The 27,432-nt window shown below is 36.0% G+C and overlaps 5 protein-coding genes and 1 pseudogene across 6 annotated transcripts; 3 read left to right on the top strand and 3 right to left on the bottom strand.

The window, feature by feature from the left end:
• Nucleotides 1–1,469: 1,469 nt before the first annotated feature.
• Nucleotides 1,470–2,278, top strand: LOC147562967 (putative cytochrome c oxidase subunit 5C-4; annotated as a pseudogene). Its single transcript, XR_015223172.1, has 2 exons — nucleotides 1,470–1,541; nucleotides 1,932–2,278. The product of XR_015223172.1 is annotated as a putative cytochrome c oxidase subunit 5C-4 (transcript).
• Nucleotides 2,279–2,986: 708 nt separating this feature from the next.
• On the top strand, nucleotides 2,987–8,202 carry LOC147562968 (cysteine-rich receptor-like protein kinase 2). The gene is made up of 8 exons (XM_086633078.1): nucleotides 2,987–3,491; nucleotides 5,219–6,028; nucleotides 6,275–6,388; nucleotides 6,489–6,631; nucleotides 6,773–6,983; nucleotides 7,074–7,308; nucleotides 7,383–7,533; nucleotides 7,615–8,202. The coding sequence occupies exons 2-8, from the start codon at nucleotides 5,251–5,253 to the stop codon at nucleotides 7,957–7,959; spliced, it is 1,977 nt and encodes a 658-aa protein (XP_086489204.1). The 5' UTR covers nucleotides 2,987–3,491; nucleotides 5,219–5,250; the 3' UTR covers nucleotides 7,960–8,202.
• A 112-nt stretch (nucleotides 8,203–8,314) lies between these two features.
• On the bottom strand, nucleotides 8,315–12,306 carry LOC147562969 (protein trichome birefringence-like 2). Its single transcript, XM_086633089.1, has 5 exons — nucleotides 10,646–12,306; nucleotides 9,848–10,040; nucleotides 9,569–9,759; nucleotides 9,212–9,370; nucleotides 8,315–8,882 (listed from the first exon to the last, which is right to left on the bottom strand). The coding sequence occupies exons 1-5, from the start codon at nucleotides 11,719–11,721 to the stop codon at nucleotides 8,540–8,542; spliced, it is 1,962 nt and encodes a 653-aa protein (XP_086489215.1). The 5' UTR covers nucleotides 11,722–12,306; the 3' UTR covers nucleotides 8,315–8,539.
• A 2,172-nt stretch (nucleotides 12,307–14,478) lies between these two features.
• Nucleotides 14,479–16,182, top strand: LOC147562970 (glutaredoxin-like). The gene is made up of 4 exons (XM_086633113.1): nucleotides 14,479–14,714; nucleotides 14,892–14,980; nucleotides 15,763–15,861; nucleotides 15,957–16,182. The coding sequence occupies exons 1-4, from the start codon at nucleotides 14,659–14,661 to the stop codon at nucleotides 16,037–16,039; spliced, it is 327 nt and encodes a 108-aa protein (XP_086489239.1). The 5' UTR covers nucleotides 14,479–14,658; the 3' UTR covers nucleotides 16,040–16,182.
• Nucleotides 16,183–16,359: 177 nt separating this feature from the next.
• On the bottom strand, nucleotides 16,360–20,314 carry LOC147562971 (anthranilate phosphoribosyltransferase, chloroplastic-like). The gene is made up of 10 exons (XM_086654311.1): nucleotides 20,120–20,314; nucleotides 19,876–20,019; nucleotides 19,622–19,780; nucleotides 18,387–18,470; nucleotides 17,846–18,034; nucleotides 17,591–17,681; nucleotides 17,382–17,441; nucleotides 17,039–17,157; nucleotides 16,706–16,840; nucleotides 16,360–16,626 (listed from the first exon to the last, which is right to left on the bottom strand). Exons 1-10 carry the CDS (start codon nucleotides 20,312–20,314, stop codon nucleotides 16,588–16,590), a joined length of 1,215 nt encoding a protein of 404 aa, XP_086510437.1. The 3' UTR covers nucleotides 16,360–16,587.
• A 1,892-nt stretch (nucleotides 20,315–22,206) lies between these two features.
• LOC147562972 (anthranilate phosphoribosyltransferase, chloroplastic-like) lies at nucleotides 22,207–26,040 on the bottom strand. The gene is made up of 10 exons (XM_086633126.1): nucleotides 25,624–26,040; nucleotides 25,385–25,528; nucleotides 25,149–25,310; nucleotides 24,979–25,062; nucleotides 24,446–24,634; nucleotides 23,707–23,797; nucleotides 23,513–23,572; nucleotides 22,999–23,117; nucleotides 22,556–22,690; nucleotides 22,207–22,477 (listed from the first exon to the last, which is right to left on the bottom strand). The coding sequence occupies exons 1-10, from the start codon at nucleotides 25,816–25,818 to the stop codon at nucleotides 22,439–22,441; spliced, it is 1,218 nt and encodes a 405-aa protein (XP_086489252.1). The 5' UTR covers nucleotides 25,819–26,040; the 3' UTR covers nucleotides 22,207–22,438.
• Nucleotides 26,041–27,432: the final 1,392 nt, after the last annotated feature.

Consider the following 27,432-nt stretch of genomic DNA (forward strand, 5'->3'; position numbering starts at 1 on the left):
ACTGGCATTGTGGTTGGTTTAGTGTGTTATTAAAACAATCCTTCATCAATGAGATACGAAAGTATCGTCCCCTTTATACGAGTTAGAAATACACTTTTCTACTGACCAAGATGTTTTGAAATGCTTCACATCTTAGAGAAAAAGGTGTTCCGACTTAAATCGAGTTTTTGCGCAAACAGGTGTTTTCTCCGCTCCAAACCTTAGATTAAAACGGTTGATATAACATCCTGCTAACTACATAACTTTTTTCAAGTGATTTTGAAAATTTCCAAAAATTTGAAATCAGATGCAAGCATTGTGTCTTTTAACAAAAAACACAAATGTGGCTATTGTACTTGTACCATACAACAACATATTGAAATGAGGAATGATACAAACACTAAAAACTCAATTTAATGAATGAAACTAGAGAAAACAACCCATCGGTATGGATTGTGAATTTGGGATCGACCCAAATCGACATTGAATTTCGTTTGTTGGATCATTTTCATTACTGGTCAAACTATAAAAGTGATTGTAACAACGGATGTGTAAAAAATTGACCAAAATGAACCTATCCAAATCCATCCAAAACGATCTACTTGGTTTTCAAAACGAACAAACTTATGAGTGATTTGTGTACCGTTGTGAATTTTTAAAAGGCATTCGGTTTTGTTCCGTAAGTGGGTGCTTTCTAAAACCATGGAAATCAAACCAAACTGATCGATTATAATATAATTATTGTATTTCATATATAATAGTGGGTCAAAATTCTATCAACTAAATCTAAAATCTTGCACGTAAGTGGGTTCCCAGCTGACGTGGCGGGTGTGGTTTCAAACTTTGACAAAATCTGGGCCGTTGAGAGATGAAAATCACAACCGCCACATCAGCTGGGAACTTTTTTTTGTTAAAATCTTTTGTGATTCTAGCATCTCTCTTTTCTCAAGGAAAATGATAAAGTTACAAAAGGTTTTGACAAAAAAAGGTTCACAACTGACGTGGCGGGTGCGGTTTCAAATTTTGACCAAATCTAGGCCGTTGAGAGATGAAAATCACAACCGCTACATCAGCTGGGAAAAATTTTTTTCAAATTTTTTTGTGATTTTAGCATCTCTCTTTTCTCAATATCCGTTGAGCTTGCGCTTCAAATTTTTATAGATAAAAAGATTGATTTATGAAGACAATAATTCGTTTGATTGTTTTCTATGAAAAACAAAATATTTTTACAGCTGATTCCGCGACAAACCAAACCACGAGCAGGTCGCTACAGTTTGAGAAATCTACAAATCAAATCATCATCACACGTTCGTCCAAGATCGCCGAACTTGTCCACCCGTGAGACTTGAATATTTGTTACCGATTGACACTTGGCAGCAACATCTCCCGTTCCAACACGTGACCAATACGACCTATTTCCCGTGGCGGTTGATATTATCCGGGACTCTTTCATTCCTTCACAAAATCTCTCTCTCTCTCTCTCTCTCTCTCTCTCTCTCTCTCTCTCTCTGTAGTCTGTTGCTTGCAAAGTGCGATTTATCAGGGGAAATTACTCATAAAAGGTACAACAATTTTATATATATGACTTTGAAATCTATTATTTCCGGCTTCTTCTAATTTGATTTATTCTTTTACGATTATTTAGTAGATATTTGATTAGTATGTTCTTAATAGAATTAACTATCTTTTTTTTGTGGCATTGAATTGTGACATTCTCTTTTGTTTCACCCACCAAGGAGGTCGTGTTTCCTCTGTAAACAAGTCAATTCTTACTATAGATATACACGAAATTAACTGTCTCTTTTTCGTGTGTAGATAGGTCCATTTTTGTAACATTTCCATCATTTGTTTAGCTAGAAATAGTGAAATTTGTCGAACATATCACTTAAAAGTATTTCATTGACTGGTCATGTATAAATTCAACAAAAATGTTGTTGTTGGGTTTTGGTCAGATAATAAAATGGGTAAAATGGTTGGGCATGCTTCCTATAAAGGACCAAGTGTGCTGAAAGAGATATTGTATGGCGTAACTCTGGGTCTCATAGCTGGAGGTCTCTGGAAGAGGCACCACTGGAACAACCAAAAGGAGAACAAGAGAGTTCTATGATCTGCTCGAGAAAGGCGAGATTAGCGTTGTTGTTGTTGAAGACGAGTAGAAATGCTTAAATGTCTCAACTTTCACACAACTACATATGTATAATAGATGTTAATGTGTTATGCATCTGTTTCAGAGATGGCTTAAGGTTGGAATCACACTAATGTATTAGCTACTCATTTTATTACACTAATGTGTTTACTCGACGTGTCATCGTTCTCCTCTTTTAAGTAATGATTTTTTCATCTCCGTCTTTGTTTGAATTTGACTTGTCTAATTCAAATGGACTTAAATTTATTATACGAATCAGAGTATCAGACTAACATTTATTATGAAATCCAACTGAAGTTAATTTAACGTGCACCAGAACAAAGAAAAACATTACTAGAATTTGTACAATCACATGATATATGATTTAAAGGAGCGGCTAAAAACCTCCAGCTGAATTGCTGTTCGCCACGGGTGTTTGGTAAGTTGATAGCCCTTAGGGAGGCACCCAATTCCCACCCAATCTTGCTTTTAGAAGAAAGAGAGTAAAATCATCATGAGAAGAGCTTTGATTCCAACCCAACTTTGATCTATGACAGAGAGTTAGAGAAAGAACCTCGATCCAAAAGAGAAAACCGAAACTTTACTCTTGGATTGGTTAGTCTGAGACTTAAAACAAAGTTCCAGACTAACCAGTCTGAAACCCAGAGCAAGGGCTCGGACGGGGCGATCCAAAACTTCTCGAATTGGTCCGAGTCCGAAATTTCTCTTTGGGTTTCCGACAGGAAGATTCGTGCCCGAGTGCCAATAGATAATTGGGGTAGTCAATCTCCTCCCCAAGTGCTAACAACAAATTTTGGATGTTTTTAGCCGCTCCTTTGATTTTATCGATATATACTAAAACATCCGGTTACATAGGCTAAAGTGTTTCAATATGACCGTAGTGACGACATCGTGCAGACTTCCAACAAAAAAAACATCTCATAGCAAATTTGCATCGGGGGTTGAAAGTGGCTGAATATGGGCAAGTGATTTTAATCTCTACTATGTCATATGGCATCACTAGGGTCATGATGGGACAACATCTGTGACACATCCAAAACGCATAAGATTAGTATAATAGTAGTAGAGCTGCCATAAAAATGAAAACCACGTTTCTGGCTCACAAACACAGATACTACTCTAGTTAACTGAGCAAGTCCACAAACTTTCTCTCTCTATTTTCTCTCTCTCTCTCTTCTTTCTATTTGGCTCTGATTTATTATGTAATTAAGAGAAGAGATAATAAGATCAATCAACAAAAGATTTTACATGTTCAATCTCATCTCCTACTCATGAGGAGGATACGATTAAGGAGTAGTTACCAGTTTCCTCACAGTGATTGATTCATCCAGATAAGAGTACTGCTGCTGATTTTAATCTCAAACAAGTAAGAATCTGATCTTCAACTACAAACTTCAATTTTATCTCAAGTTGTTTTTTATGATCTAGAAAATGGTAAATTCCATCGTAATTTGTCATAACTAAATAAGGAAATCAGGTTTAATTAATTAATTCAAAGTTAGAAATGAAAATACATCTTTTGTTTGCCGATCTGTTTAAATAATTCATAAACTAAAATCATTCTTAAATTGCCTCATAAACAGTATAAAGCTGATCTACATTTCTAGAGAGAGAGAGAGAGAAAAGGTCAAAATTAAACCCTACCTGTCTGAGAATTGCAGCTAGTGAAAAAGAAGAAGAAGAAGATGAAACCTAGCGTAAAAACCTCGAGTATCGATTTCAACTGGGTTAATTGAGTTTTCCGATTCCCAATCCCAATAGAGGAGAGGGCGGCGATTCTGTTAGTACGGTATTTTCTCTGGTAGACCGAGGTAGCGGGTCGTCAGGGTCTAGATTTGTGGTCGGATAAGAAACTCAATGTGGCAGGGAAACTTAAGACTGCCTTGATACATTTTTTTTTTTTGTTGAAGAACCTTGATACATACTCACAAATCTATTGAGTTTCTATGTCTTCTTCTTATTCGGTCGTGAGAATAGTCTAATAAGAGAGAAAACTGATATAATAACTTCGAATATAATGTCTACGTTTTCTCCATTTATTGACAACTGGTTTTAAGTTAGAAGACCACAAATATAACATTGTAGTATCATAGCTAGGTCTACAAATAGTATGTTTAAAAATCACACGTGATCTACGTTATTCGAAAAAAAACACGTGGTCAGTTCAAACAACCGCATGTCACACGTGATGGAACATGTGAGAATAGTCCTACACGAGAATAGGGTGATCTAGCAACCGATAAAGTAATGTCTTCTTTATTCATGACCGATTGATGTTGAGTTGGATTACAACTGGCCTAACACGCCGTATTGAACAAATATGCTCATTGAGCTCGATATCTAATTAGAATTCAATCAAATTGAATTTTTTATTAAAACATCCACTGTTTTTCGAATTAGTATACTTATTTTTAAGTGACAGAAACATGTTGATTTTTTTTTAGTTGAGACAGCAACATGAGTAGTTAGTAATCACTAGATGGTTTTTTTTTTTTCTATTTTTCTTTTCATTTTTATCAAGATTAGTTCGAAAAGTCATGGGCCCAGCTGGCCCCTAACATGCTTATAGTTTTAGTTATCATTTCTTATTCGTTTTAGGTGGCCTCCACATTCTTTTAAGCACTGTCTGTTTATATTATAGTGTTGGTGCTATTACTTTCATGTCCTGTTCTTCAAGGAAAACTATAGTTTAGGATATAAAGTGCATGTGGTATAATCCCTAAGTTAAGGTGTTAGATTCCAAGGAAATATGTCCCACCTAATAATTAATTAACCTATCATGATGTCCCAACAAACATGAATAATTAGGACTAAGTAAACACAGTCATCACCAAGATGAACATCTCAATTGTCATTTCCAGTCAAACTCTTCCTGGTGCTGCTCAAGTTTAGGTTATTCTTTCTTCTCTTAATTGACTCCAATCAAACATCAAAATATTTGATTTTCTTTTGGGTATTAATTTCTAACTTGTATGTCGCTTAATCGCTAACCCGGACGTTTTTCAAGTCCACTTAAATCAATTGTTTGTATTAAAATATTATCATATGCAATTACCTGTAGAATATATAGCTCATGATTTCATCTGAAATCAGACTCCAGGGAAAAAACAAGGCAAGATAATCAGATGAAGAAAGGACAACACAGTGTATCTCTTCTGCTGCTTCTGATGTATCTAAGTTTACTAGTTGAAACAATAGTTAGTGATCCAAGAGCTGATATGGTTGAGATGAAGTGTGGAAGATTAAGGCAAGCAAACACCAGTATATTTATCCTCAACTTTGTCCAAACTATGGAGAACATCAGCAACCAGATGAGAGTAAAAGGTTATGGTGAAACCATTGTTGGTTCAGGACCCAATAGAAACTTCGGCCTTGCCCAATGTTACGGAGATCTTACCTCGCTTGATTGTGTTCTCTGTTATGCTGTGATGCGAAACGTCCTCCCACAGTGCTACCCTCACAATTCAGGGCATATCTATCTTGATGGTTGTTATATGCGCGTCGCCAATTACAGCTTCTACCAAGAATTTGAAGGTCCCGACGACAAGGCTTTGTGTGGGAATGTAACCCGAAAGGGGTTAACATTTCAGGATTCAGCAAGGAGAGCTTTGTTAGATGCAGCTACCAATGCACCATTAAATGGGGGCTATTCAAAAGCGGAGGTTTTGTTATCAAAAGGATCAGCCAATGAATCTGCTTACGCGTTGGCAAATTGCTGGAGAAGACTGAATTCAAGTTCGTGCGAAAAGTGTTTGAATAATGCTGCATTATCGGTGATGAAATGCTTGCCATGGTCGGAAGGAAGAGCCTTGTACACAGGTTGCTTCTTAAGGTATTCCGACAGAAACTTCCTGAATGGCAACACTGACAAGGAGGAAAAGAACACAGCACGGTCATCAAAAGGTAAAGAAACTGCAACTAGCATCAAGTTCATTGTCAAGAGGTCTTAATAGCTACATTTGCCATAATTTTTGAACTTTGGTTATGATTTTGCTGCACCGAAAGTACGATGAAGAGCTAATGAAACAATTAATTTCTATAGCAATGTGTTTTTTCCTGAGAAGTACCTAGAAATTACAATTTAGCAATACCGGAGATAAAACTATAGACATGGGTAGGCACCTGCATATAACTCTTCTATTTTCGCAGTGAAAATAATAGTGATTGTAGCTGTTGTTGTAAGCGCTTTGGTTCTTCTGTTACTGGGGGCAGCTGTTGGAGTCTCTTTTCAGAAACAAAGAAGAATTGAAAAGAAACGAACAGGTACTAAAAGCTTCTTATCTAAATATGAATGATTGTAAGCTATAAGTGCTCATCGAATGAACATTCTCGACCCGTAATTTCCCTTCCCTTCGTTTTCTAGCTTCGACAGAAGATGCTCTTCTGATGGCAAAGATGCTTCAAGACAGAAGCTTGAACTTCAAATTTTCAACACTTCAGAAGGCCACTTCATCTTTCGATGACGAAAACAAGCTCGGCCAAGGAGGTTTCGGAACAGTTTACAAGGTAAGTTACCTAGAAATGTTCACACAAGACAACTTTTGAGTATATTCGCTGTTTTACTGTTGTTTTCACGATCTCAAAAAAATCGCTTGTTTTTTTTTTCGAAACACAATCTCAAGCTGAATTGCCTCGGATCTATTGTAGGGAGTATTGGCTGACGGAAGAGAAATAGCTGTGAAGAGACTTTTCGTCAATAACAAGCACAGAGCTGCAGATTTCTACAACGAAGTAAACATCATAAGCAGCGTCGAACACAAGAATCTGGTCAGATTGTTAGGTTGCAACTGTACTGGGCCAGAAAGCTTACTTGTCTATGAATTCCTCCCAAACAAGAGTCTCGATGGTTTCCTCTTCGGTAATTTATTTGATTCATCTAACCCAAGTCTAGCTTCATAATTTAATTTGTTCTCCTGAACTTCATTACAACTAGAAGAAACTCTTGCAGATGAAAACAGAGGAAAAGCTTTAAACTGGGAGAGGAGATTCGAGATAGCAATTGGAACAGCAGAAGGTTTGACATACCTGCATGAAAACTCAACGAATAGAATCATTCATAGGGATATAAAATCAAGCAACATTCTACTGGATTCAAAGCTCAGACCCAAAATTGCGGATTTTGGGTTGGCAAGGTCGTTCGACGAAGATAAAACCCATATCAGTACTGCCATTGCTGGGACTTTGTAAGTACGCCTACTTTATGACTCAAATCATCTACAAATATGTATGTTTGGCTAAGTCCTTTTCGAATATACAGAGGATATATGGCGCCAGAGTATCTAGCACACGGACAGTTAACAGAAAAGGCAGATGTTTACAGCTATGGGGTGCTTTTACTAGAAATCATTACCGGAAGACAAAACAACAGGAGCAAATCCTTGGATTATTCAGACAGTCTCATCACTGCAGTAAGTTTTGAATTCTTATACGTGACAAAATTTAATTGGTGATGAATATGACCTTATTTTTCGAACATTTTGGTGAGACAGACATGGAAGCATTTCCAACAAGGTAAAGTCGAAGATTTATTCGACCCAAATCTCATGCTACATAATTACAACAATGAAAGTGAAACGAAGAATGATATTACGAGAGTGGTTCATGTGGGATTATTATGTACACAAGAAATACCTTCTTTGCGACCTTTGATGTCTCAAGCTTTGGAGATGCTGTTGAATAAAGAGTATATCCTTCCTGCACCAACAAAACCACCATTTATTGATGAGAGGACAATGGAGCTCAACGACATAGAAGACGATCCATCTAACCCGATCAATGCCAATTCTTGTTCTTCAGTTGCTGGTATGTCTCATAGTGCCTTCTATCCAAGGTAAGTACCCGAAGTTCCGAAGAAGAAAAAAAAACCCGAAAAACTGTGGGTTTTCTTCATACATGATCACGCCACATTTTTGACATTTGAGATCCATAAGACGAATAGTTATAGAGATAAATTCAACATGCTTGGGATTGAGAAGTAAGAGTAAATTACATGTAAAGGGTAGTGATAATAAATATTTCGAACATCAAAATGTGTAACAATAGTGTAAATTTCATAAATGAAGAACATTTATTGATTACTTGGATGCACGATGCACCTTTAGCTCATTTCTCTCGTAACAGTAGTGCAATTTACGAAGTTAACTGAATTCACCGAGCAATTCACGAGAAAAGCTGATAGTCGACACCAAATTAGTAACAAACAAATCGAAGAACTTAATGGCCTTCAATGGCTTCTCAATATAAAATTTAACTACAAAAATGTACAGAAAAGCATATCCGACTAGACTTGTGTCGATATGAAAGGTAACTGCCAACAAAAACTCAGATTACACGTAATATATTATCGAACAACAACAACAACCACGAATTCGAAAAAAGGGGAAATCAATCATGATTTTGCATAAATTTATCTACTTAGTATTTCCAAGATCCTTTACCAGATTGTAGAAGGGAAGCATATAACAACTCGTTCCACATATCGGGAACTCCGGGCAAGCACCAATGACTGCAGTCTTGAGATCCGACAGCTGCAACCCTTTCCTTTTCTGTTTCATATTTCATTCTATATATTGACGGATGACCATCTTTTCGATAATCTGTTAGCTTACTTATGTTCAAATATAATACAGGAGTCTTCATTTGTTGTAATACTTCTTCAAGAACTTTCATTTTTGGTGGGTACTTAGCTAGGTAAGTCTCGTTGAAGATTGGCTCGGTTTCTTTGTGACATTGACCACCCGAGTTCCATTGACCTCCCCTGTAATCGTATAAACTTCATCAGCGTTCACATTATATCTCAGAACCAGTAATTTTAAATCTAAGAACATTTACACCATAAAGTGTTAGTTGGTGGTTTTTCAGGCCGTTTGTCAAATCCAAGGGTCACCCCTAGACAGGCAGTCGAAGCACCCAAATTGGAGTAGAGCGAATTTCCGCTCTATCTATGAAATGCGTACAGACGGGAACGACACCGAGGGGGAAGCCAATCAATTGGGCCGCCACTGACATTGAAAGACGAAATCTAGGGGAACAAATGGGATTATGTACCCCTTCACGAAAAAGGTTGATCAAATACAAATTGCTTACTTGAAATGGGTTACTGAATACCCTCTGAAAAGAACTCGAGTTCTATTAGGATCGATTTTCTTGTCGACCCATCTCGCCCAAGTAGTTAGAGCCTTCTTATATGCGTCCATCACTTCGAGTTTCGGGTAAACATGTGTTCCCTCTTGGTAATAGTTTTCTCTGATAACACAAAAGAACAACACGAAAAGAAAAAAAATGATCTATTAGATTTCAGTGTCCCGAACGAAGAAAACTAGAACTTCAACTGCAGTATGCTTCATGAAAAAGATAGTTTTATTTTTTAAACGATTTAGATTTGCAACATAAGACATCGACGAGAATAAGGTAAATGATTTCGAGTACTACTTCAGGTCTTACCCTTTTGAGGTTTTCTCGTGCGTCCACCAATGGCCCGTATTGAAGACTATCACATCAGCCGTTCGATAAGCACTTGTAGTTGCATCCATCTTGTCCAATCTCAAAGTCTCTGATGAACCACTTTTACCATTAACTATGTTTTCTTTTACTAGAAATGGAGCACTCACAAAGTCCACAGAGCAATTATAATCCTGCAAATTTCCATTGTACGAATATTGTCATTGAAGTATAGAAATAAGATGGAAAGATATTTTCGGATTATGGGTACAGAAAACATGCCTCGTATCTGAAAGCATAAAAGCCGTGTACTTTAAATTCTCTTTTTCCCGTGATCTCGTAAACTTTGCTCTTATTTTTAACACCATGGCGAAGCATACACACCAATGACTCCCACATATTTCGATTGAGGGAATCACCAACAAAGATCAGCCGCTTGTTCCGCAATCTCTCCAGAAAATCGGTTGCATTGAAGCTGTGAAAATCCAACAGTAATTTGATATTCAACTAAGACAAATTCAGTGTAGCAACAAAATGGAACTTCTGTATACTATTTTAGTACCAAAAATGTTGAATTTAGATGAAGAATGCCAAACTTCTAACAATACCCTTCGAACAAATTTAGCAATTTAAGAAAGGGTGATTACTTGATGGGGCCGGCCAAGAATCAAAGATGGGATCACTAGTTTTCTTCAAAGTAGGCATCAAAGTTTTCATAGAAAGAGCATTTTCGTTTCAAGAATTGTCACAGTCATAAACACCGTCAAAACTAACATAACCGGTTTCTTAAAACATGACTGAATTGAAATTCAGCTTAGGTCGATGATCTTTGTTATGTCTCTACGGTTGGACTGTTTTCTACTCATTAGAGAACATATACATGAATTCCTAGAAGAACCAACCAATATCCCACTTCAAAATCCTCATGATAACTAAGTTGAAACTAAATCAAATTCGACAACTTTGAGATCTAAGCATTTTTCGTAACCTATACGAACAAGTCTTTAGCAATCATTCAAAAAACTAATGAATTATTGTAACTAGCTTGAACGAAAATCATATCTAAAATTGAGATCTTACCTTGGAATATTACACTGATTTGGCTGCCATTTCCATTTTAGAAAATCATCATCTGGCCTACCATTAAGATGACAATTAAAATCTCTATCAATGTGAGGACAAGAACCAGAAGGGTAATATGGCTTCCCTTCATCTCTTACCCACTTACCATCAAAGATATTACATTTATCAGAAAGACCAGGAAGATCTACTGAAGAAGACCTAGATTCATCATTAGAATTGGGAATTCCACCATTATCATCAAAATTTCCTCTTTGGATTTCAAAATCCTTTTTTTCTTTGCTCAAACTACCTTCACTATTATCTGTTTCAGTAGATTTATCTTTATTGATTTTCTCATCATTGGTTTGATTATTACTTGAAATACCTAACTGGTTCTTTTCACCAACTCCCCCTTCACTCAAATTAGTACCATTTTTCTCCTTTAGAGATGAAAATCCTTCATGGGTTTTTTCAGGAACTCCTCCTTCACTAGAAATAGTACTACTTTCCCCCTTTTTAGATGAATTTCCATACTGGGTTAGGGTTTGGTTCTTATCTCCTCCACTAGAAACAAAAAAGCTTGAATTTTTAGATCCCTCTGAGAAATTCTCTTCATGGGTTTTTTCAGGAACTCTTCCTTCACTAGAAAGAGTACTATTTTCTCCCTTTTCAGATGAATTTCCATATTGGGTTTGGGTTATCTTATTATCTCCTCCATTAGAAACAGAAAAGCTTGAATTTTGTAATCCCACAGAAAAATTGCCTTCATGGGTTGTTTGATTATCATCAAACTGAGAAACATTTGCATTTGTAGATCCATTTATGAGATTTCCATGATTTGGTTTCTCTTCAACCCTTTCTTCTTTATCTCTCTGCAACTCAGTAGTTGTACTAGTAACTGAAAAAGGCAAAGAAGAAGAAGAAGAGGAATCTATAGGAATAGGATTATATAAATTAGATATATTAACAGGACAATAGAGAAAGATTAAAGTAGCAATAATAAGTGAAGTTCCAACTCCTAAACCAAAACTAGAAAATATTTTTCTCTTTCCATTTGATAATTGCTCTGGAAAAGGGAACATTTTCAAATCCATAACTCAAGAACCCACAAAAATTGTGTGAAAACCCACTACAAAAATGATGGATGGATATACCAAAGATGATGAAGCAAAGTAAACCCAAGTTTTGTTTCAGTAAAATAAATTAGTAACAACAAAATGGGGAAGTGTAGAAAGAGAGAAAGATAGTTTATTTGTAGTTAGAGAAAGGGGAAGAACAGAGAAGATAACTGTAATGGAGAAGATGGTTGAGCAATAGTATTGTTTATGTATGCAACCCTGTAAAGAAAGACGGACTGTTGAAAATTGTGCACCGAATAATATATCTAATCAAATGTTTTATGTGGGAAAATGTCATTCCTAGTAGTGAGAAAATCTATCATACACGAAATGAATGTCCAAATTTCATAATAAAAAATCTAGCCAAAATTAAGCTGGAATGAGCGTTAGCGATCTTATTATCGGTATCGAATTTAAGCTTCGTTTTGACTCTTTCGTTTTTCCAAAAAAAAAGTTCAATTATACTAAAGAAGACTGACATCAACAATGAATTCTGAACAATTATAAAAGTGAATAGAATTTAAGAGATATCTTTCGTACATGAGTTGTTGTTGGCACGATATGAGTTATGACATAGTGTAAGGACTATTTAATTCATAGTTAATATATCTATAAAAGTTGTGACCCCTAAAACTTTTAGAAAAGAAATTTGGTCTCCTACTGTATTTCCAAAATTTATTTTAGTGTACACAGTAATTTCTCAATTAAAATCTAATCACTTATTTGCGAGTTAAATTGTTTCACTTTATTTGTGAAATAAGAATGTTTTTTATTTTTTTATTTTTATTTTTATTTTATTTTTTTTGTTGAAGGTTTTATTTTTTTGTTGAACGTGAAATAAGAATGTTTGGAGAACTTGAAACATTACCGAGATAGAAAACAAACATTACCATTCAAACTCAATCGCACATTGAGAACCTTGTGTACAATTGGTCCATACTCGTAACTATTTTTTTTAATAACTATATTTAGGTAATGGACTCTCTACCAATATCGTCACGAAATTATCGCCCCATATCCGACGAAGTACAAACCATAATTAACAATAGATTTAATCCCATAATCACTTTGATTAAGGTGTCGGTGCATTAATTTTGTGCTAACTTTATGATGATGAGAAAGATAATAGATAAACCAATTATTTTATCCACATTATTAGCATTTAATGGTAGGAATTGAAACATGTTGTTTGACAGCATTATTCATATTGAGAATCAGAGTGATGGCACACTACTGTTGGACAATAAATGACATCTTCACATGCTCCTAGTACAATTTATTTTCTTTCTTTTTCTTAATATTGAAGGTCAATTTGTCTGATATTACTGTGCATTAAAATTAATAACTTAATTATTTACAGTCGGGTTGTTGTTTGAAAAATTAAATCTCAATAATTCTTAATGACCGCTTGATTAATGTCATATTTTAATGGGACGGTGCAAGATGGAGTCGGCGGGTTTCTTTTAATCTTTTTCTCGTGTCATAAATAAGAACGTCTCCCTCTCATCCTCATCTGTCTCACTGTCTATGTCTCTCATTTGTTGGGGATTACGAATTCAAAAGGTTTTTGGCTTTGTTGGATTCTAATTAATTAAGAAATATTACTAAGTAATTTATTCAAATTAAGCTGGATTAACAATGAGACATGATCTTCTCATGATCTCATCTACCTCACCATGTGCTCATGATCTGTACTGCCTAATATCACTAATAAAAATACACAGTATGAAAAAGTTAAGATTAATTAGAAAGTCACACGATCTCATAAAAAAAAAGTAGAAAGTCACACTGTATAGTAATATTAACCTAACAGATCAATTTACTCTCCATAGTGAAGGTAGTACTAATTTACTTTTGAGGATCTTTTTGTCAAATATTTTGTTCTTCGTTCCTCTCTTATATCAAAGACAAAAGGTTTGACGTGTTTTAGGTTCAAACACTTTAAAAATGAGTCATTAGTATGTTCAGGCTGCCCCAGCATGTCGAACAACGACTCAATGCCGACTATAACTCTCGTTAGGGCAACTCGGCTTAAGTTTGACCCCAGTACCGCTGAAACTCAAGTCAAGTTGAGTTGGATTACAAATTGTGTAGAGCTAGTTTTTTTTTATGGCATACCAGTTAGATGTAAGCGTTTGGGAAACTATGACCTATATTCTCGTTTCTCTCTAGTTATTTTTTTCTCTGTAAAGAAATGTTGTGAAGAAAATGCAATGACAAGAAAATAAGGAGAATGAAACTATAAACAATAAATCAATGAAGATGAAATGATAATGAAGAACTACGGAGTGAGAGATGGATTGGTAAAACCCTATGAGATTAGTTTTCATCTCATAAATATATTTGACACACCAACCTACTGACTACTGACTACTGCCTGTTAAGTGTTAACATGACCAATTTTAAACTAGGACAAATCTACAAATGGTTGGATGTAGAGATCCAACCTAGCTCGTCCAAGTTATAACTCGTTCAGATCAAGCTCGACCCAATTAACATCTCTAGATTGAGACGAGATTAAATTCCAAAGGGAAAGAAAATTTTATTTTCTAAAGCAAATGGATATTAGTTTAGTTCAACAAAAAAAAAAATGGATATTAGTTCAACAAAAAAAAAAAAGCAAATGGATATTTATATCACAATAGATCGGTGGCTTTCAACAAAAAAAAATGAAGGTCGGTCACATTGTACACCTTGTGTTTATATGCGGCAAGGAAGAACTCAATCTAGAAAAAAAAAAGTCCAAATTCCTCATGGTCCAATAAAAACCGTCAGATGACTTCCTAAACCACAAATCCAACGGTGTTTACTAAACAATGATATTTTATTTCCCATTATAAATTGATCTGAAAGAGGTCATCTTTTCGAGACAAAAAAAAAAACAGAGATAAGAAAATTAGGGCAAAAGAAGTAATGGCGTTAGAAAAGGCAAAAGAAATTGTTTCTGGGAATCCCGTGGTTGTATTCAGGTATTGATTTAAAAACCCTAATTCCTCTTTGTTTCGTATATGTTTTTTTTTTTTTTTTAGGTTTTCTAGGGATTAATTATTAAATGATCTAGGGATCTTATTTAAAAAAATGTTGTCTTGAAACCTGTATTCATAATTGAAAATTGGGGATGATTTTGATCTGGTGTGAATTTGTAGCAAAACTTATTGTCCGTTCTGCGATCGCGTGAAAAAGTTGTTATCGCAATTGGGAGCAAGTTCTAAGGTCATCGAGTTGGATCAAGAAAGTGAGTTCTTCTTCTTCTTTTACAAGATCGTTTATTTTACAATTATCAGTTCTATCAATCTGAAAGTTTTGATTTTTATTAGTTTATATGCATGATTATGATTTTTTTTTTATATGTACTTGTTGAAATTGCAGAAGAAATGAGTGGAAATAGAAGTTCTTGTTGAATTTATGATTGTTTAGGATTCTGATATGCTATTTTATAGCAAAATAGTGGTGAAAGAATCTGAATTCAATATTATATTGGTCTAATTCAATCTTAAAAATAATAATCTTGGAGATAAACTAGGTTAGACACTAATCCATACCTTGCAATCTATGTTTTATGTTCTAGATATTATTCAGTTGTTCAAACGGTGAACGAGGAATACGCTATAGAATTGAGAGATACAATGGTACTAAGGCCTTGTAATTAACAATCTTACACTTACATATTGAGCTCGTTATCTTTAGTTTGTCGGTCTTGCTGCTCTAATACTTGGTTATTTTCCGTAGTTGTTGTTGTTGTTAAGCTGTATGATTTCACCATTCGTTTGTGTATTGTCGTAGCAAATATTCCGTTTTGAGCTTATTTCAGACATTCCCTCATTTAACCCTGCAAAATCGTTTACATATTTGGGTTTTTGTTTGAGCTTATATATAACAGAAAATTTTGTTGAGAAGTTGAGACATGTTCTCATCCCAAAATGAAGATAATTATTCTCTCTTAAGTTTTGCTCATTGTTAGGCTCGCCTTGTTTGAGATCTTCCTACTGACTCTCTCTTTTTTTTATTTTGTTGAAGGTGACGGAGCTGAAACACAGGCAGCACTAGGCCAGTGGTCTGGACAACGTACCGTTCCGAACGTGTTTATCGGTGGAAAACACATTGGTGGTTGTGACAGTAAGATCTTTAAACCACCCCCTACTCATTTTCTATTACAAACTTTTAACTCTTTTTCTTGTTTAACTGAAAATTCTTTAAAATGTTTCATCCAGCCGTGACAGCGATGAACAAGGAAGGAAAGCTCGTGCCTCTGCTAACTGAAGCTGGAGCCGTCACCAATTCTAGTTCTTCCTAAAATTGGACAGTCAAAGGGTTTCAGAGTTACGATAAATAAGCTCCCAGTTGTGGTGTAATTTCTAGGTTGCATGTTGGATGTCACAGTTATGTTATTGTCTAAACATGATATAAAATGCAGACATGATTCTGAGTTTCTGTTGATCAGAGTCTTCTTTCTCTTTGGGGCATGCCATTCTGGCCCATGACCACACAATGACCCTTGTCTTTCCCTTAAACTCCATAGTAATTAACAACCACATAATTTACGCACTCAAGGCGCTCGAGTGATACATCACGAACTGTCTAATCTCTTCGATTAAAATAGATCTAAAACAGTAGTTGGAAAAGATAAAAGAAACCTTCTCATTTGTTACATAGATCCAAGTCTTCTTACATAATTCTCTTGGTAAGTGGGTAACAAAAGAATGTGATAACAGAACGAAATAATTGCATAGAGGATGAATCTATCTGATACAAACAATTTGTTGAATTACATATATTATATTCAGTTGTTTGTGTAGTAGTTGTGCAATCGTCAAAACCACCGCTTACCAACAGGATTGACGTTCAGGCAGCTACTCCAGCACTTGCTCCATCTTTCATTTTCTGCAACGAACATAACAGTTTGTGAAGGCTATGAAAATGAATGGAATTGGGATGATGTTAGTTTGAGAATTGAACTTGCATTGGAGATATCGACCCAAGATTCGAGTGTCCTTATAGCCTTCCCTGACAATTGAGTTTCACGAGCCAGATCAACTCCTTCAGCTAGGGTGCGTACTCGCCCGCAAACTAACAAAGCTGCTGCTGCATTTAGTATCTGGTCATTCAATGACACGGTCATGAGAGGTTGAACATAACTCGGCAAAATATGAGAAGGGCTTTCAGAGTTATATCACGATGGCCAGAATTGGAGGTTTACCGTACTAAAAAAGCTTTCACTAATAAGTGTAAATACTCGATGGAATTATCCTTGTCCAGAGAGCTTTAAAGTAGATAAATAGAGCAGGGAACTTACAAATGCATCTGCTACCGGTCCCTTTTCACCAGAGAATACATTTCTCAGTGCTCTTGCGTTGAACTCCGGGCATCCTCCTCTCAAGCTCTCCAATGTACATCGAGGAATACCAAAATCCACTGCACCAAACACAAGATATTTGCTGGCTTAATCCATACTCGGTTGGGTGCATGTTTACCTCAGTCAATCCACACTTGGGTAATTTAAGACATGGCATTGGCTTCCATAATTTTTCTGATAACCGACTTCGATACTTAGTTTGGTTTAACAAACTTTCAGGTTAATCTAACGCAATCACTCCTTTAAAATACTAGTTGAAAAGGGGGATCAGGAAGATGATTACACGGATCAAACTTGAACTCATCAATGCTTTCTGGAGTCACATCAAGGACTAGTCCAGGTCCTGCGCAAACAAAATATTTTATTCTCCGTACATAAGAAGTCCAAATGAAATAGTATCTGCTAGAGGAGCTGAGCCAGAAAGGGGGGTTGTTCCCGAAACAACGAAATGAGATATTTTCAAGGATGGAGAATTTAAGATGGGGATCTCACCAAGTGGACTCATCTCGTCTAAACCTTCCGAGTGAACAACTAATGCTCTTTTCATGCCAAATCTTTGCAGTGCTTTAGCCATTTTCACAACCTGTCCAAAACAGAGATGACCAGAACGACGAACAAGAGAGATTTTTGAAGTTGTTACACGAAAATCAGGCTTAAACGAAACAATTTACTCGGATTTTCCCAAAAGTAAGGAATAAAATGTAGAAACGGTATGGAAGAGAACTTGGATAATAATGCAGAACTTACTAAGTCTTCCTTGTATACACCAACAATTGCAAAAGGTACCCTCGCAGGATTAAGCATAGGACCTAAGATGTCGAAAACAGTCTTCACTTTGAGTCTTTTCCTCACAGGACCAATGATTTCCATTGCTGGATGATATCTCGGGGACATCATAAAACCTATGCCCGCTTCCTTTACACATCTTCTCACACCCTAGTGTCGACGAAACAGCATTATTCATACTATGGAGGGCAGGCTAGAAACATTGAGACAATGAAATGCATTTGTTTTCTGATCGACACATCAAATTTGTGATGGACCCTTTCATAATAAGAGTTTGACCGATCTTTTAGAGTCACAACGGATAATCAGCAGACACCACCAATACATTTACCACCGCCCTTATAAGACTAGGGCAACAAAACATAGTTGTGTCAAGGTTTAACCCAAAAAACAGTTTTTTAGTTCGCACTTTGAGTTTAACATCGACTTGTATTCAAGACACTTTCCACCAGTAATTCGTCATTTGGTTCAATGCTTGTTAGGAAATATATATTTTTTTTACCTCAGGATCCAGATCGATGGCAACTCCAAGTTCTTCTAGTACATCGGCACTTCCACATGATGAAAAACTAGAACGATTACCTCGCTGATTTAGAAATAAAATTCAACAAATAAGAAAATCTGAGGTGAAAAAAATCAAACACTAAGGTGCTGTTTGTTTTTTTTTTCTTCGTCTGAATCTGAATTGGCTGAATTGAATTAGCTGAATCTGAATACAAGTTAGAATGTTTGTTTTTTTATCTGAATTTATTGGGTCTGAATTTTAATTTTGACATTTATACCCTTTTTTACATAAATGACTAAGGTACCAAAATAAATCTCTAGAAATTGTAACCCTAACCCTAACTATCTTTGCTCCTTTCTCTGCCGCCTCCCCTCCACTTCCCTAACACTCAAACCCTAATTATCCTTCTTTCCCTCTTCCTTGCCTCTTCACCTCTTCCAATACCTGAGTTCCAACTAGATCTTTGTGATGGTTTTACAGTCGATTCTTTAGGGTTTCAGGAGAACCACAGTCGCCTCGGTCCTGATTGAGATGGATGATTTGTTGAAAAAATCAGAAACCCTCTATGATCTACATCTACAGAAGCTAGACAAAGGAGAAGATCACCTTCTATATTGGGAAATCGCCCAAATTTAGAGGAGAGTATGTTCTAAAATTCGTAAGACACAGAGAGAGAGAACTTTTCTCTTGGTGTCAAACTGTCAATAGTGGAACTTATGGAGTAGAGAGAGAAAGTGGTATTATCAAACTTTACTATGGTAGATCTGGTTTAGAAGTTCATCCCATTTTCAAGCTTGTTGTGTATTTCTTGTGATCCTCTTGGTTTAAGTAATGGAAGTTATGGTGTAGTAGAGAGAGAAAGAGGAATCATCCAGTTTTACTGTGGAGTTCCTGGTTGGAAAGATCTCTTCCAACCTTCAATTATGTCTGATTTCTAAATCTTTTGATAAGTTTTTAATTTTATTTTGTGGTGGTGGTCGGCTGTTGGTGGTCGACGGGTGTGTTATGGTGGTCGGTGAGATGAAGACGGAGATTGGAAAGTATTTATTTACTTTTGTGGGGGTAAATTTGTCTTTTGAGTACTTTTCAGCTGGTGGGCTTATATTTCAGACTCATTTTAAAGTCTGAAAAAAGTGGGTCTTTATTCAGCCAATTCAGACCTCTAACTTATTCAGACAAAGTTTCAGATTTTGCAAAATAAAAAAACAAACATCTGAAATCTGAATTGTTACCTTTGCAATTTTTGCACCAGCAGTTGCAGCTAGAATCGATGCTCCTGTTGAGATGTTAACAGTATTCGCGCCATCATCGGTCCCAACAATGTCAACCACATTATCTAGACCGTCAACCTTCCTACAGCATTTGATCATAGCCCTCGCCAAGCCAACAATCTAATAATCAAATTTAGGGTTTAGGATAATCATATCGATCACATACCATTTAGGAATGGGTTGGAATAGAAAATCACAAGAGATTGAATACTTACTTCTTCAAAGGTCTCACCTTTAGCTCTTAGGAGAACTAGAAAAGCACTAATTAAGGCTTCATTATCTCCATTAAGCAAAAAATCAAGAGAAGCTTCTGCTTCATCTTCTGATAAATCAACCCGACTTATCAAAGATTCAATCAACTGAATAGAAAAAAGGCCAACGATAAAAAAAAAAAAAAATAGTTAAACAACCAATAAGTAAAGGAATGAGAAATACTACCAAATTGGAACGTTTCAAAACCTCGTTAAAGGATGAGATTGATGAATTTGATATCTCATTATTGATACCGTGTAAGCTAGCGACACGTGCTCTTAAGATCCTATTATTAACTTTAGTAATCGGCGAAGAAAATGACAACTTTGGAATGCGGAAATTCTCAAGAGAAACATTTGAAAAACATATAAAAGAAGAATCAAGATAGCACGGAACCACCATTTTCTAAAAACTTGGATTAAGATCCAATCAACATTTACAATCACCCCTTTTGACTAAAAATAATAATGAAGTAAAGTCACCTCAAAATGGCCTAAAATAATATAAAAATAAATGGTTATTTTCCTAATAGTCCCTAATTTTGTGACCAGTTTCCTGCCTAGTTCCTAACTTTGTCAAAAATTTTCAAATGGTCTTTTTTTTCAGTTACCGTTAGAACACCGTTAACCAGTCATCAACTCTCTCCTACATCTCTTCCTCTCTCTGCCACCTCATCTTTTTGCCACCTCATCGTCTTCTCCGGCGACGGAAGGTCAGTGACCTTCAAACATTAAGAATTTTTTTTCACTCTTCCTCTCTCTTTCTCTAACACTCTGGCGAAGGGAAACCTTCACTGGAGGTCTTGTCTGTTCGTGTATATATATATATATATATATATTTTTAATGTTTGAAGGTCGCCGACCGGAAAATTGTCCGGCCGGCGACCTTCGCCGGAGAAGACGATGAGGTGGCAGAGAGAGGTGATGAGATGTAGGAGAGAGAGTTGATGACTGGTTAACGGTGTTTTAAGTGTAACTGAAAAGGGGCCATCTGAAATTTTTTAATAAAGTTAAAGGCTAAGCAGGAAGCTGGTCAGAAAGTTAAGGGCTATTAGAGAAATGACCCTTAATAAATAAACTAATTATGTCGGCCAGATTATTAGCATTTAATGGTAGGAATGGAAGCATGTTATTTGACAGCATTATTCATACCCATAATCACAGTGATGGACCATAAAGTGACATCTTTACATTATTTTTCTTTGTGGAAGGAAATGACATCTTTACACGCTACTAGTTCAATTTTTTTTTTTTGTTAGGGAGCACTTAATAGCACCTGCTTAAATTGTTATTATTTGTAGACAGACACCTGGTAAGGACAGGGTGCCTATTAGGATGCCACTCGTCCTCTCTTGATCTTCATCTCTTCTCCTTCTTCGAATCATCATCAATAATTTATCATAAAAACAAACATTATTAATTGAATTGTTACCGCCTTATTGTTGTTTGAGAAATTAGAATCTCAATAATTGCGATATGATATATTTGTATTTAATTTTGTTTTTGTTTTTTTTTTTGTCAAAAAGTTGTATTTAATTTTGTTGAACGTTATAATCCAAATCGAAAATTATATGCTACTAGATCCCATCATCCAGATTTATCAAGAAAAATTATTTTTCAAAACCAATAGTGAACTAGTAGGGGCAGGGGTGTGGGTGTGCGACAATTGCGGTGGCACCGGCCCCCTCTTCCCAAGGGCCGGATATCTGAAAAATCTGAGTAAAGCCCTTATAATCAGATCCCTAAATTCTCAGCCACCCCACCTGCTGTGATCCTTCACATTACCAAATTCCCATCACTAATCAAGTAGAGACGTGTGAATGTATACAAATCTAAGAAGATATGTAAGAGATGTAACCAAATTGGTCTAATTATCAAAACAGTGGAATTCCAAAATGTAGGTCCTATCTACGATAATTTTAGGATGATTCATTTGATAATCTAATCTTATATCAAAGTCAAAAGGGTTCGAGGTGTTTTAGGTTTAAACCCCTTAAAAACGACTCACTTCAAACTTTTTTTTTTTTCCGAATTGTAACGTCAAAATTCAAATGTTTTTAGCTCCAAAGCATAAAGTTCAAGGGTTAAACTTGCCTTCCCGTGTAGCAAAACTGGCAATTCATGGCACATCCCACTTGACTTGAGACACAAACAGTAGTCCTTCACTCCTTCCTCTCTTGCAAGGAATCACAACTGTTTCAATAATCGACCCATTTTCCAAATTGAACAAAATCTGCAACCCCCTGTGTCTACCAACATCAATGAGAAGAATCTAATGGAACAAAGATAAAAAAAAAAAAAAAAACTTTCTCATTTGTCATAATATAGGTTAAATCCAAGTCTTATTACATAATCCCCTCGACAACTAAAAAAATGTGAGAACAAAAGGATTTCTCGCACCATCTGGTACGAACAACTTATTGTGGAATACATAAAAATCATATCCAGTGATTTGTGTAGCAGTTGTTCAATCATCAAAACCATAGCTTAACTAATGAGCAACCAATGTCCCAACTTTACAGTACATTCAGGCAGCTACTCCGATGCTCGCTCCATCTTTCATTTTCTGCAGTGAAAATATCAATTGTGAAGGCAATGATAATGGAGGGAATTGGGATGATGTAAGTTTGAGAGTTGAACTTACATTGGAGATATCGACCCAAGATTCGAGCGTCTTAATAGCCTTCCCTGACAATTGAGTTTCACGAGCCAGATCAACTCCTTCGCCTAAGGTGCTCACTCGCCCGCATACTAACAGAGCTGCTGCTGCATTTAGGATCTGATCAATTTGTCCAAATGGTTTTTCAGTGGAACGAAAACACAAATATAAAACCCAAGTCTATGTTTAAACACAAATATGCATTCAGTCTCACTACGCCAACTGGTACATTGAACGACAACTAATGGATTTCTATTCTATGGCAGAAAAACTGCTGAGGTTTACAAACAGTAAAGGCCGAGTAATAACACTGAGGTTTTCGCATAAAATTCGCGAGAACTTTCTTCGTCACGTGTGGTACTGAGACAGAATATAATATAACATCGGGAGCATCCCAATGGAGAGCTTTAAGGTAAAATGGAACTTACAAATGCATCTGCTACATGTCCCTTTTCACCCGATAGTACATTTCTCAGTGCTGTTGCATTGAACTCGGGGCCTCCTCCTCTCAAGCTCTCTAGAGTACAGCGAGGGATACCAAAATCCACTGGAGGACCAAAACAAGATACTTGCTCGGTTAATCAAATTTTCACGTTGTTTGGTGCATGTGTACCTAAATGAACCCACCCTCAAAAACCCAATTCGAGACTGTTCATTGCTTCCATGACGGGCTGTGGGGTTTTCAGAATGCAGATTCATAGTTTTTTTTTTTTTATCATGGACACAGATCAGTGCTTTTCATCTTGGGGTATCAATAGTATAAGAATGTTCAAGTGATTTTCGATCTGAAAAGTACCGAACCCAAACACTGATCTAGCCAGTTGCTGAAAATTTGTCTATGAACAAGTGAAGTAAGAAAGAGCATATTGTCGACGTGTAGGGTCATCTAATTCATACGAGTCCTTTAAAATAGTTGAAAAATGGGAAGATGAAGATGGTTACGTGGATCAAATTGGAACTCCTCAATGCTTTCTGGAGTAACATCAAGGACTAGTCCAGGTCCTGCAGAAACAAAATATTTTGTTTATCTGTAAGTAAGAAATTCAAATGGGATACCTTCTAGAGAAGTGGAGCCAGAAAGAGGGTATTCCAAAAAAGATATATTTTAAACAGGGACCAGAATACAATGGTCTCACCAAGCGGGCTCATCTCGTCTAAACCTTCAGAGTGAACTACGAGTGCCCTTTTCATGCCAAATCTTTGCAGTGCTTTAGCCATTTTCACGACCTATCCAAGAACAAAGAATTATATCCTGAACGGCATAACGTACAAGAGAAACACATTTGAAAAAGTTACATATAACCTTAGACTTCAATTCAGATCTTCCGAATACACAAAATAAAACGATGCAGATGATACCATGTACGAATGAAATAAAAAACAACAAGTTTTCGCACGTGCGCGTTAAGAAAATGTCATATTAACAGAACTATTCAAGCAAAATAAGTACCAAGGCTTATGACTTCAAAGCAAATAGCCTATAGAGTAAATAACAACCAACTGAGCTTCAAGACCAGACGAGTAAGAAAGTAACCAGTTTCACTAACCTAATGGTGCATTTTTAGTCCACTTACAAGTTACAAATAAATAACAATTTCTGAAGTGGCATTAGCAAGAACAGAGTGGATGTCAGAAACAGACACCTATCATGTTCTAAGGCGTAAAAGAACATCCTAGACCCCTAGAAGAAATTGAATGGAACAGAAATTGATATATATATATATATATATATATATATATATATATATATATGTATGTATATATATGTATATGTATGTATATATACATACATATATATATATACATATATGTATGTATATATACATACATATATGTATATATATATATGTATGTATATATATATATATAACTTACCAAGTCTTCCTTGTATACACCAACAACTGCATAAGATACCCTCGCAGGATTTAGCATAGGACCTAAGATATTGAAAACAGTCTTGACTTTGAGTTTCTTCCTCACAGGACCAACGATTTTCATTGCTGGATGGTATTTCGGGGCCATCATAAAGCCTATGCCAGCTTCCGTTACACTTCTCCTTACCCCCTAATTTCGATCGGAACAAAAGGACATAATCACCATAAAAGTGGGAAATTTGTAACAGAGATTTAACGTACTAATAACAAAAGAACAATGGTAGGCCGCTGTACCAAAGTTACAAAGAATACTTGCATGAATGGGTAGGAATTAGCCTGGTCATTAATAATCAACAATGGGTACTCGGGAAGCACCAACAAAGAAGATAACATAATGAAGTAGTAGAGTAGTTCCATGTGCGTTCTTGATATACAGTGATCTTTCATACTATTTTTTCGGAAATGGTTGTGGTAAATCATCACTTGGTTAAATGCATGTTACGGAAACGTTTTCATTGCTTATTGCTTACTAACCTCAGGGTCTAGATCAATGGCAACTCCAAGTGCTTCTAGTACATCGGCACTTCCACAAGCTGAAGAACTCGATCTATTACCTTGCTGATATTGAATCAAAATACAATAAATAAGAACATCCTAAGGTGAAAAAAATCAAACAATTGTCGGTTACATATAAGCATTTTAACCTTTGCAACTTTTGCACCAGCAGCTGCAGCAAGAATCGAAGCCCCTGTCGAGATATTAACAGTGTTTGCCCCATCCCCACCAGTCCCAACAATGTCAACCACATTATCTAGACCTTCAACTTTCCTACAACATTTGATCATAGCCCTCGCCAATCCAACAATCTAATAATCAAAATTAGGGTTTAGGGTAATTATATTGATCAAATTTAGGGTTTAGTAGAGATATAAACACTTACTTCTTCAAAGGTCTCGCCTTTAGCTCTTAGGAGAACAAGAAAAGCACTAATCAAAGCTTCATTAGCTTCATTCAGCAGATAATCAAGAGAAGCTTCTGCTTCATCTTCTGATAAATCAACTCTACTTATCAAAGATTCAATTAACTGCGAAATACAAACCCAAATGTTACAAAATTACAACTTTTTATAAACCCAGAGACAGAAAAGTACTAAATTTGAAGAATTAAACATTTTCATACCTCATTAAAGGATGAAATGGATGAATTTGATCCATTATTGATACTGGGTAAGCTGGTAATTGATGCATTTAAGCTCCTTTGATTCAATTTAGTAGTAATCGGAGATGAGAAGAACAACTTTCGAGTAGGAAGACTCACAGTAGAAACCCTAGAAAAACAAGTTGAAGAAGAGATAGAAGAAGCAGATACCGCCATTACCGCTATTAGATAACTTTGATGAAGATCCAATAAAAAACCCCAAATTGAAAATCAACCCTTTTGACTAAAAACAGAATGTAGATTCAGACATTAGAAAATGAAATCAACCATGTGTGTGTTTTTTTAAGACAATGAAATCAAATGTTTTGGGGAACTTGCTTTTGTTTCTAAGAGTATATAGATATTGCCATATTGGTCAACTACATTTAATCCTAGGGTGCTTCTAAAGGCATTGGGCTAAAAGACTGTTACTAGTCAGAAATTTTGTTGAGTCGGGTCAATGACTTTTGACGCGAGTTCTCTATAAGCACCAGTTTTTAATGCGGGTGACGTTCACCTTCATTTGCTTCTTCCATCTTCTTCCAAAACAAAAGTAATCTCAATTCATCTTTTTGTTTCCTCCAAATTAGTCACATTGAAGTTGTATTTCCACCCAAATTAACGATTATTGAATCCCTTGTTTCAAATTTCCAATACGTTTCTCTGAGATGTTAATAATTTCCGTCGATGGTCGATCTCATCATCTCTTAACAATAAAAAAGGAACCTAAAAATTCCCCCCAACAAAAACTATTACCACAAAGTATCAACCTTCATCGGTTTCCCGGCAGAATTATCTATACCCAGATCTCAAAATAGCAAATATTATCCATTCCTCAGATTTCCTATCAATGGAAATTCGTTCTAAGAAAAACTCTTATGCTTTCAGAATCTAAATGAATTGGCTTCATCTAAACCGTCCAGTACGTTCGTTGTATGGGTTCATATCTAACTTTCTCTCTCTCTCTCTCTAAATTTTTCCTCAGATTTCCTATCAATGGAAATTCGTTCTTTAGTCACGATCAGACGAATTTTAGAAAGAGGAAAAATTTAGAGAGAGAGAGAGAGAGAGAGAGAGAGAGAGAGAAAGTTAGATATGAACCCATACAACGAACGTACTGGACGGTTTGGATGAAGCCAATTCATTTAGATTCTGAAAGCATAAGAGTTTTTCTTAGAATAAGACCCACTTCAGCTCTCTCCTAGTCTATCAATGGTTAGAACTCTTTTACTGATCAATCTTCAATTAAAAAGATGAACTCATGGTCATCAACAAAAGAAGTTATCAGAAAGTATCTGAAAAATGTGAAACCTTTATATGAGAAATTAGCCAATCCGTGAGTATGTGAAGAGTAACGGATTGGCTAATCCGTGACTTAATGGAAATGGGTGGACTGGTCCAGTCCGTCTTAGGGCATCATTATTTTGTCCGAAATTCTGGTTGGATTTTGTGAGAGATGGATGGAGGGGTTAGGGTTAACTCCACTTAACCGGTGCCTTAGACGGTGCTAATAGAGAAAGGAGCGGTTGGACCTGGAACTAACAGAGATGGATATTTTGGCCCAATGCCTTTAGAAGCACCCTTACTTTCTCTAGAGATAACATCAAAGGCATCATCATGGTATGTTTACTAAAATTCTATGGTAATATTTCCATATCCCAAGTCCATGCGTACCAAGTTTATGGTATGTTTACCAATATCCTATTTTTTAGTAGTTTATATTTTTTCCTAGTTTCTAATATTTGAATGTAGAAAATCTATTAAAACCCACCCCCGCCCTCACTCTCTCTC

Source organism: Eschscholzia californica, unplaced genomic scaffold (assembly GCF_041429995.1).
Source record: "Eschscholzia californica isolate CP2 unplaced genomic scaffold, dmEscCali1.0.p SCAF_1, whole genome shotgun sequence".
In the NCBI taxonomy this organism is placed as follows: domain Eukaryota; kingdom Viridiplantae; phylum Streptophyta; class Magnoliopsida; order Ranunculales; family Papaveraceae; genus Eschscholzia; species Eschscholzia californica.

Excerpts from the sequence above, each read along its gene's own strand:
- LOC147562970 (XM_086633113.1), top strand. The coding sequence starts at position 14,659 with ATGGCGTTAGAAAAGGCAAAAGAAATTGTTTCTGGGAATCCCGTGGTT. Across the intron at positions 14,715-14,891 it reads AATCCCGTGGTTGTATTCAG|CAAAACTTATTGTCCGTTCT; the intron begins GTATTGATTTAA and ends GTGAATTTGTAG. Across the intron at positions 15,862-15,956 it reads ACACATTGGTGGTTGTGACA|CCGTGACAGCGATGAACAAG; the intron begins GTAAGATCTTTA and ends TGTTTCATCCAG.
- LOC147562972 (XM_086633126.1), bottom strand. The coding sequence starts at position 25,818 with ATGGCGGTATCTGCTTCTTCTATCTCTTCTTCAACTTGTTTTTCTAGG. Across the intron at positions 25,529-25,623 it reads CCATTTCATCCTTTAATGAG|TTAATTGAATCTTTGATAAG; the intron begins GTATGAAAATGT and ends TGTATTTCGCAG. Across the intron at positions 24,635-24,978 it reads CCATTGATCTAGACCCTGAG|GGGGTAAGGAGAAGTGTAAC; the intron begins GTTAGTAAGCAA and ends GATCGAAATTAG.
- LOC147562969 (XM_086633089.1), bottom strand. The coding sequence starts at position 11,721 with ATGGATTTGAAAATGTTCCCTTTTCCAGAGCAATTATCAAATGGAAAG. Across the intron at positions 9,760-9,847 it reads TTTATGCTTTCAGATACGAG|GATTATAATTGCTCTGTGGA; the intron begins GCATGTTTTCTG and ends GGAAATTTGCAG. Across the intron at positions 9,371-9,568 it reads CACGAGAAAACCTCAAAAGG|AGAAAACTATTACCAAGAGG; the intron begins GTAAGACCTGAA and ends TTGTGTTATCAG.
- LOC147562968 (XM_086633078.1), top strand. The coding sequence starts at position 5,251 with ATGAAGAAAGGACAACACAGTGTATCTCTTCTGCTGCTTCTGATGTAT. Across the intron at positions 6,389-6,488 it reads AATTGAAAAGAAACGAACAG|CTTCGACAGAAGATGCTCTT; the intron begins GTACTAAAAGCT and ends TTCGTTTTCTAG. Across the intron at positions 7,309-7,382 it reads ACTGCCATTGCTGGGACTTT|AGGATATATGGCGCCAGAGT; the intron begins GTAAGTACGCCT and ends TCGAATATACAG.
- LOC147562971 (XM_086654311.1), bottom strand. The coding sequence starts at position 20,314 with ATGGTGGTTCCGTGCTATCTTGATTCTTCTTTTATATGTTTTTCAAAT. Across the intron at positions 17,442-17,590 it reads AGACGAGATGAGTCCACTTG|GACCTGGACTAGTCCTTGAT; the intron begins GTGAGATCCCCA and ends TTGTTTGCGCAG. Across the intron at positions 16,627-16,705 it reads CTTGGGTCGATATCTCCAAT|AAAATGAAAGATGGAGCAAG; the intron begins GCAAGTTCAATT and ends TGTTCGTTGCAG.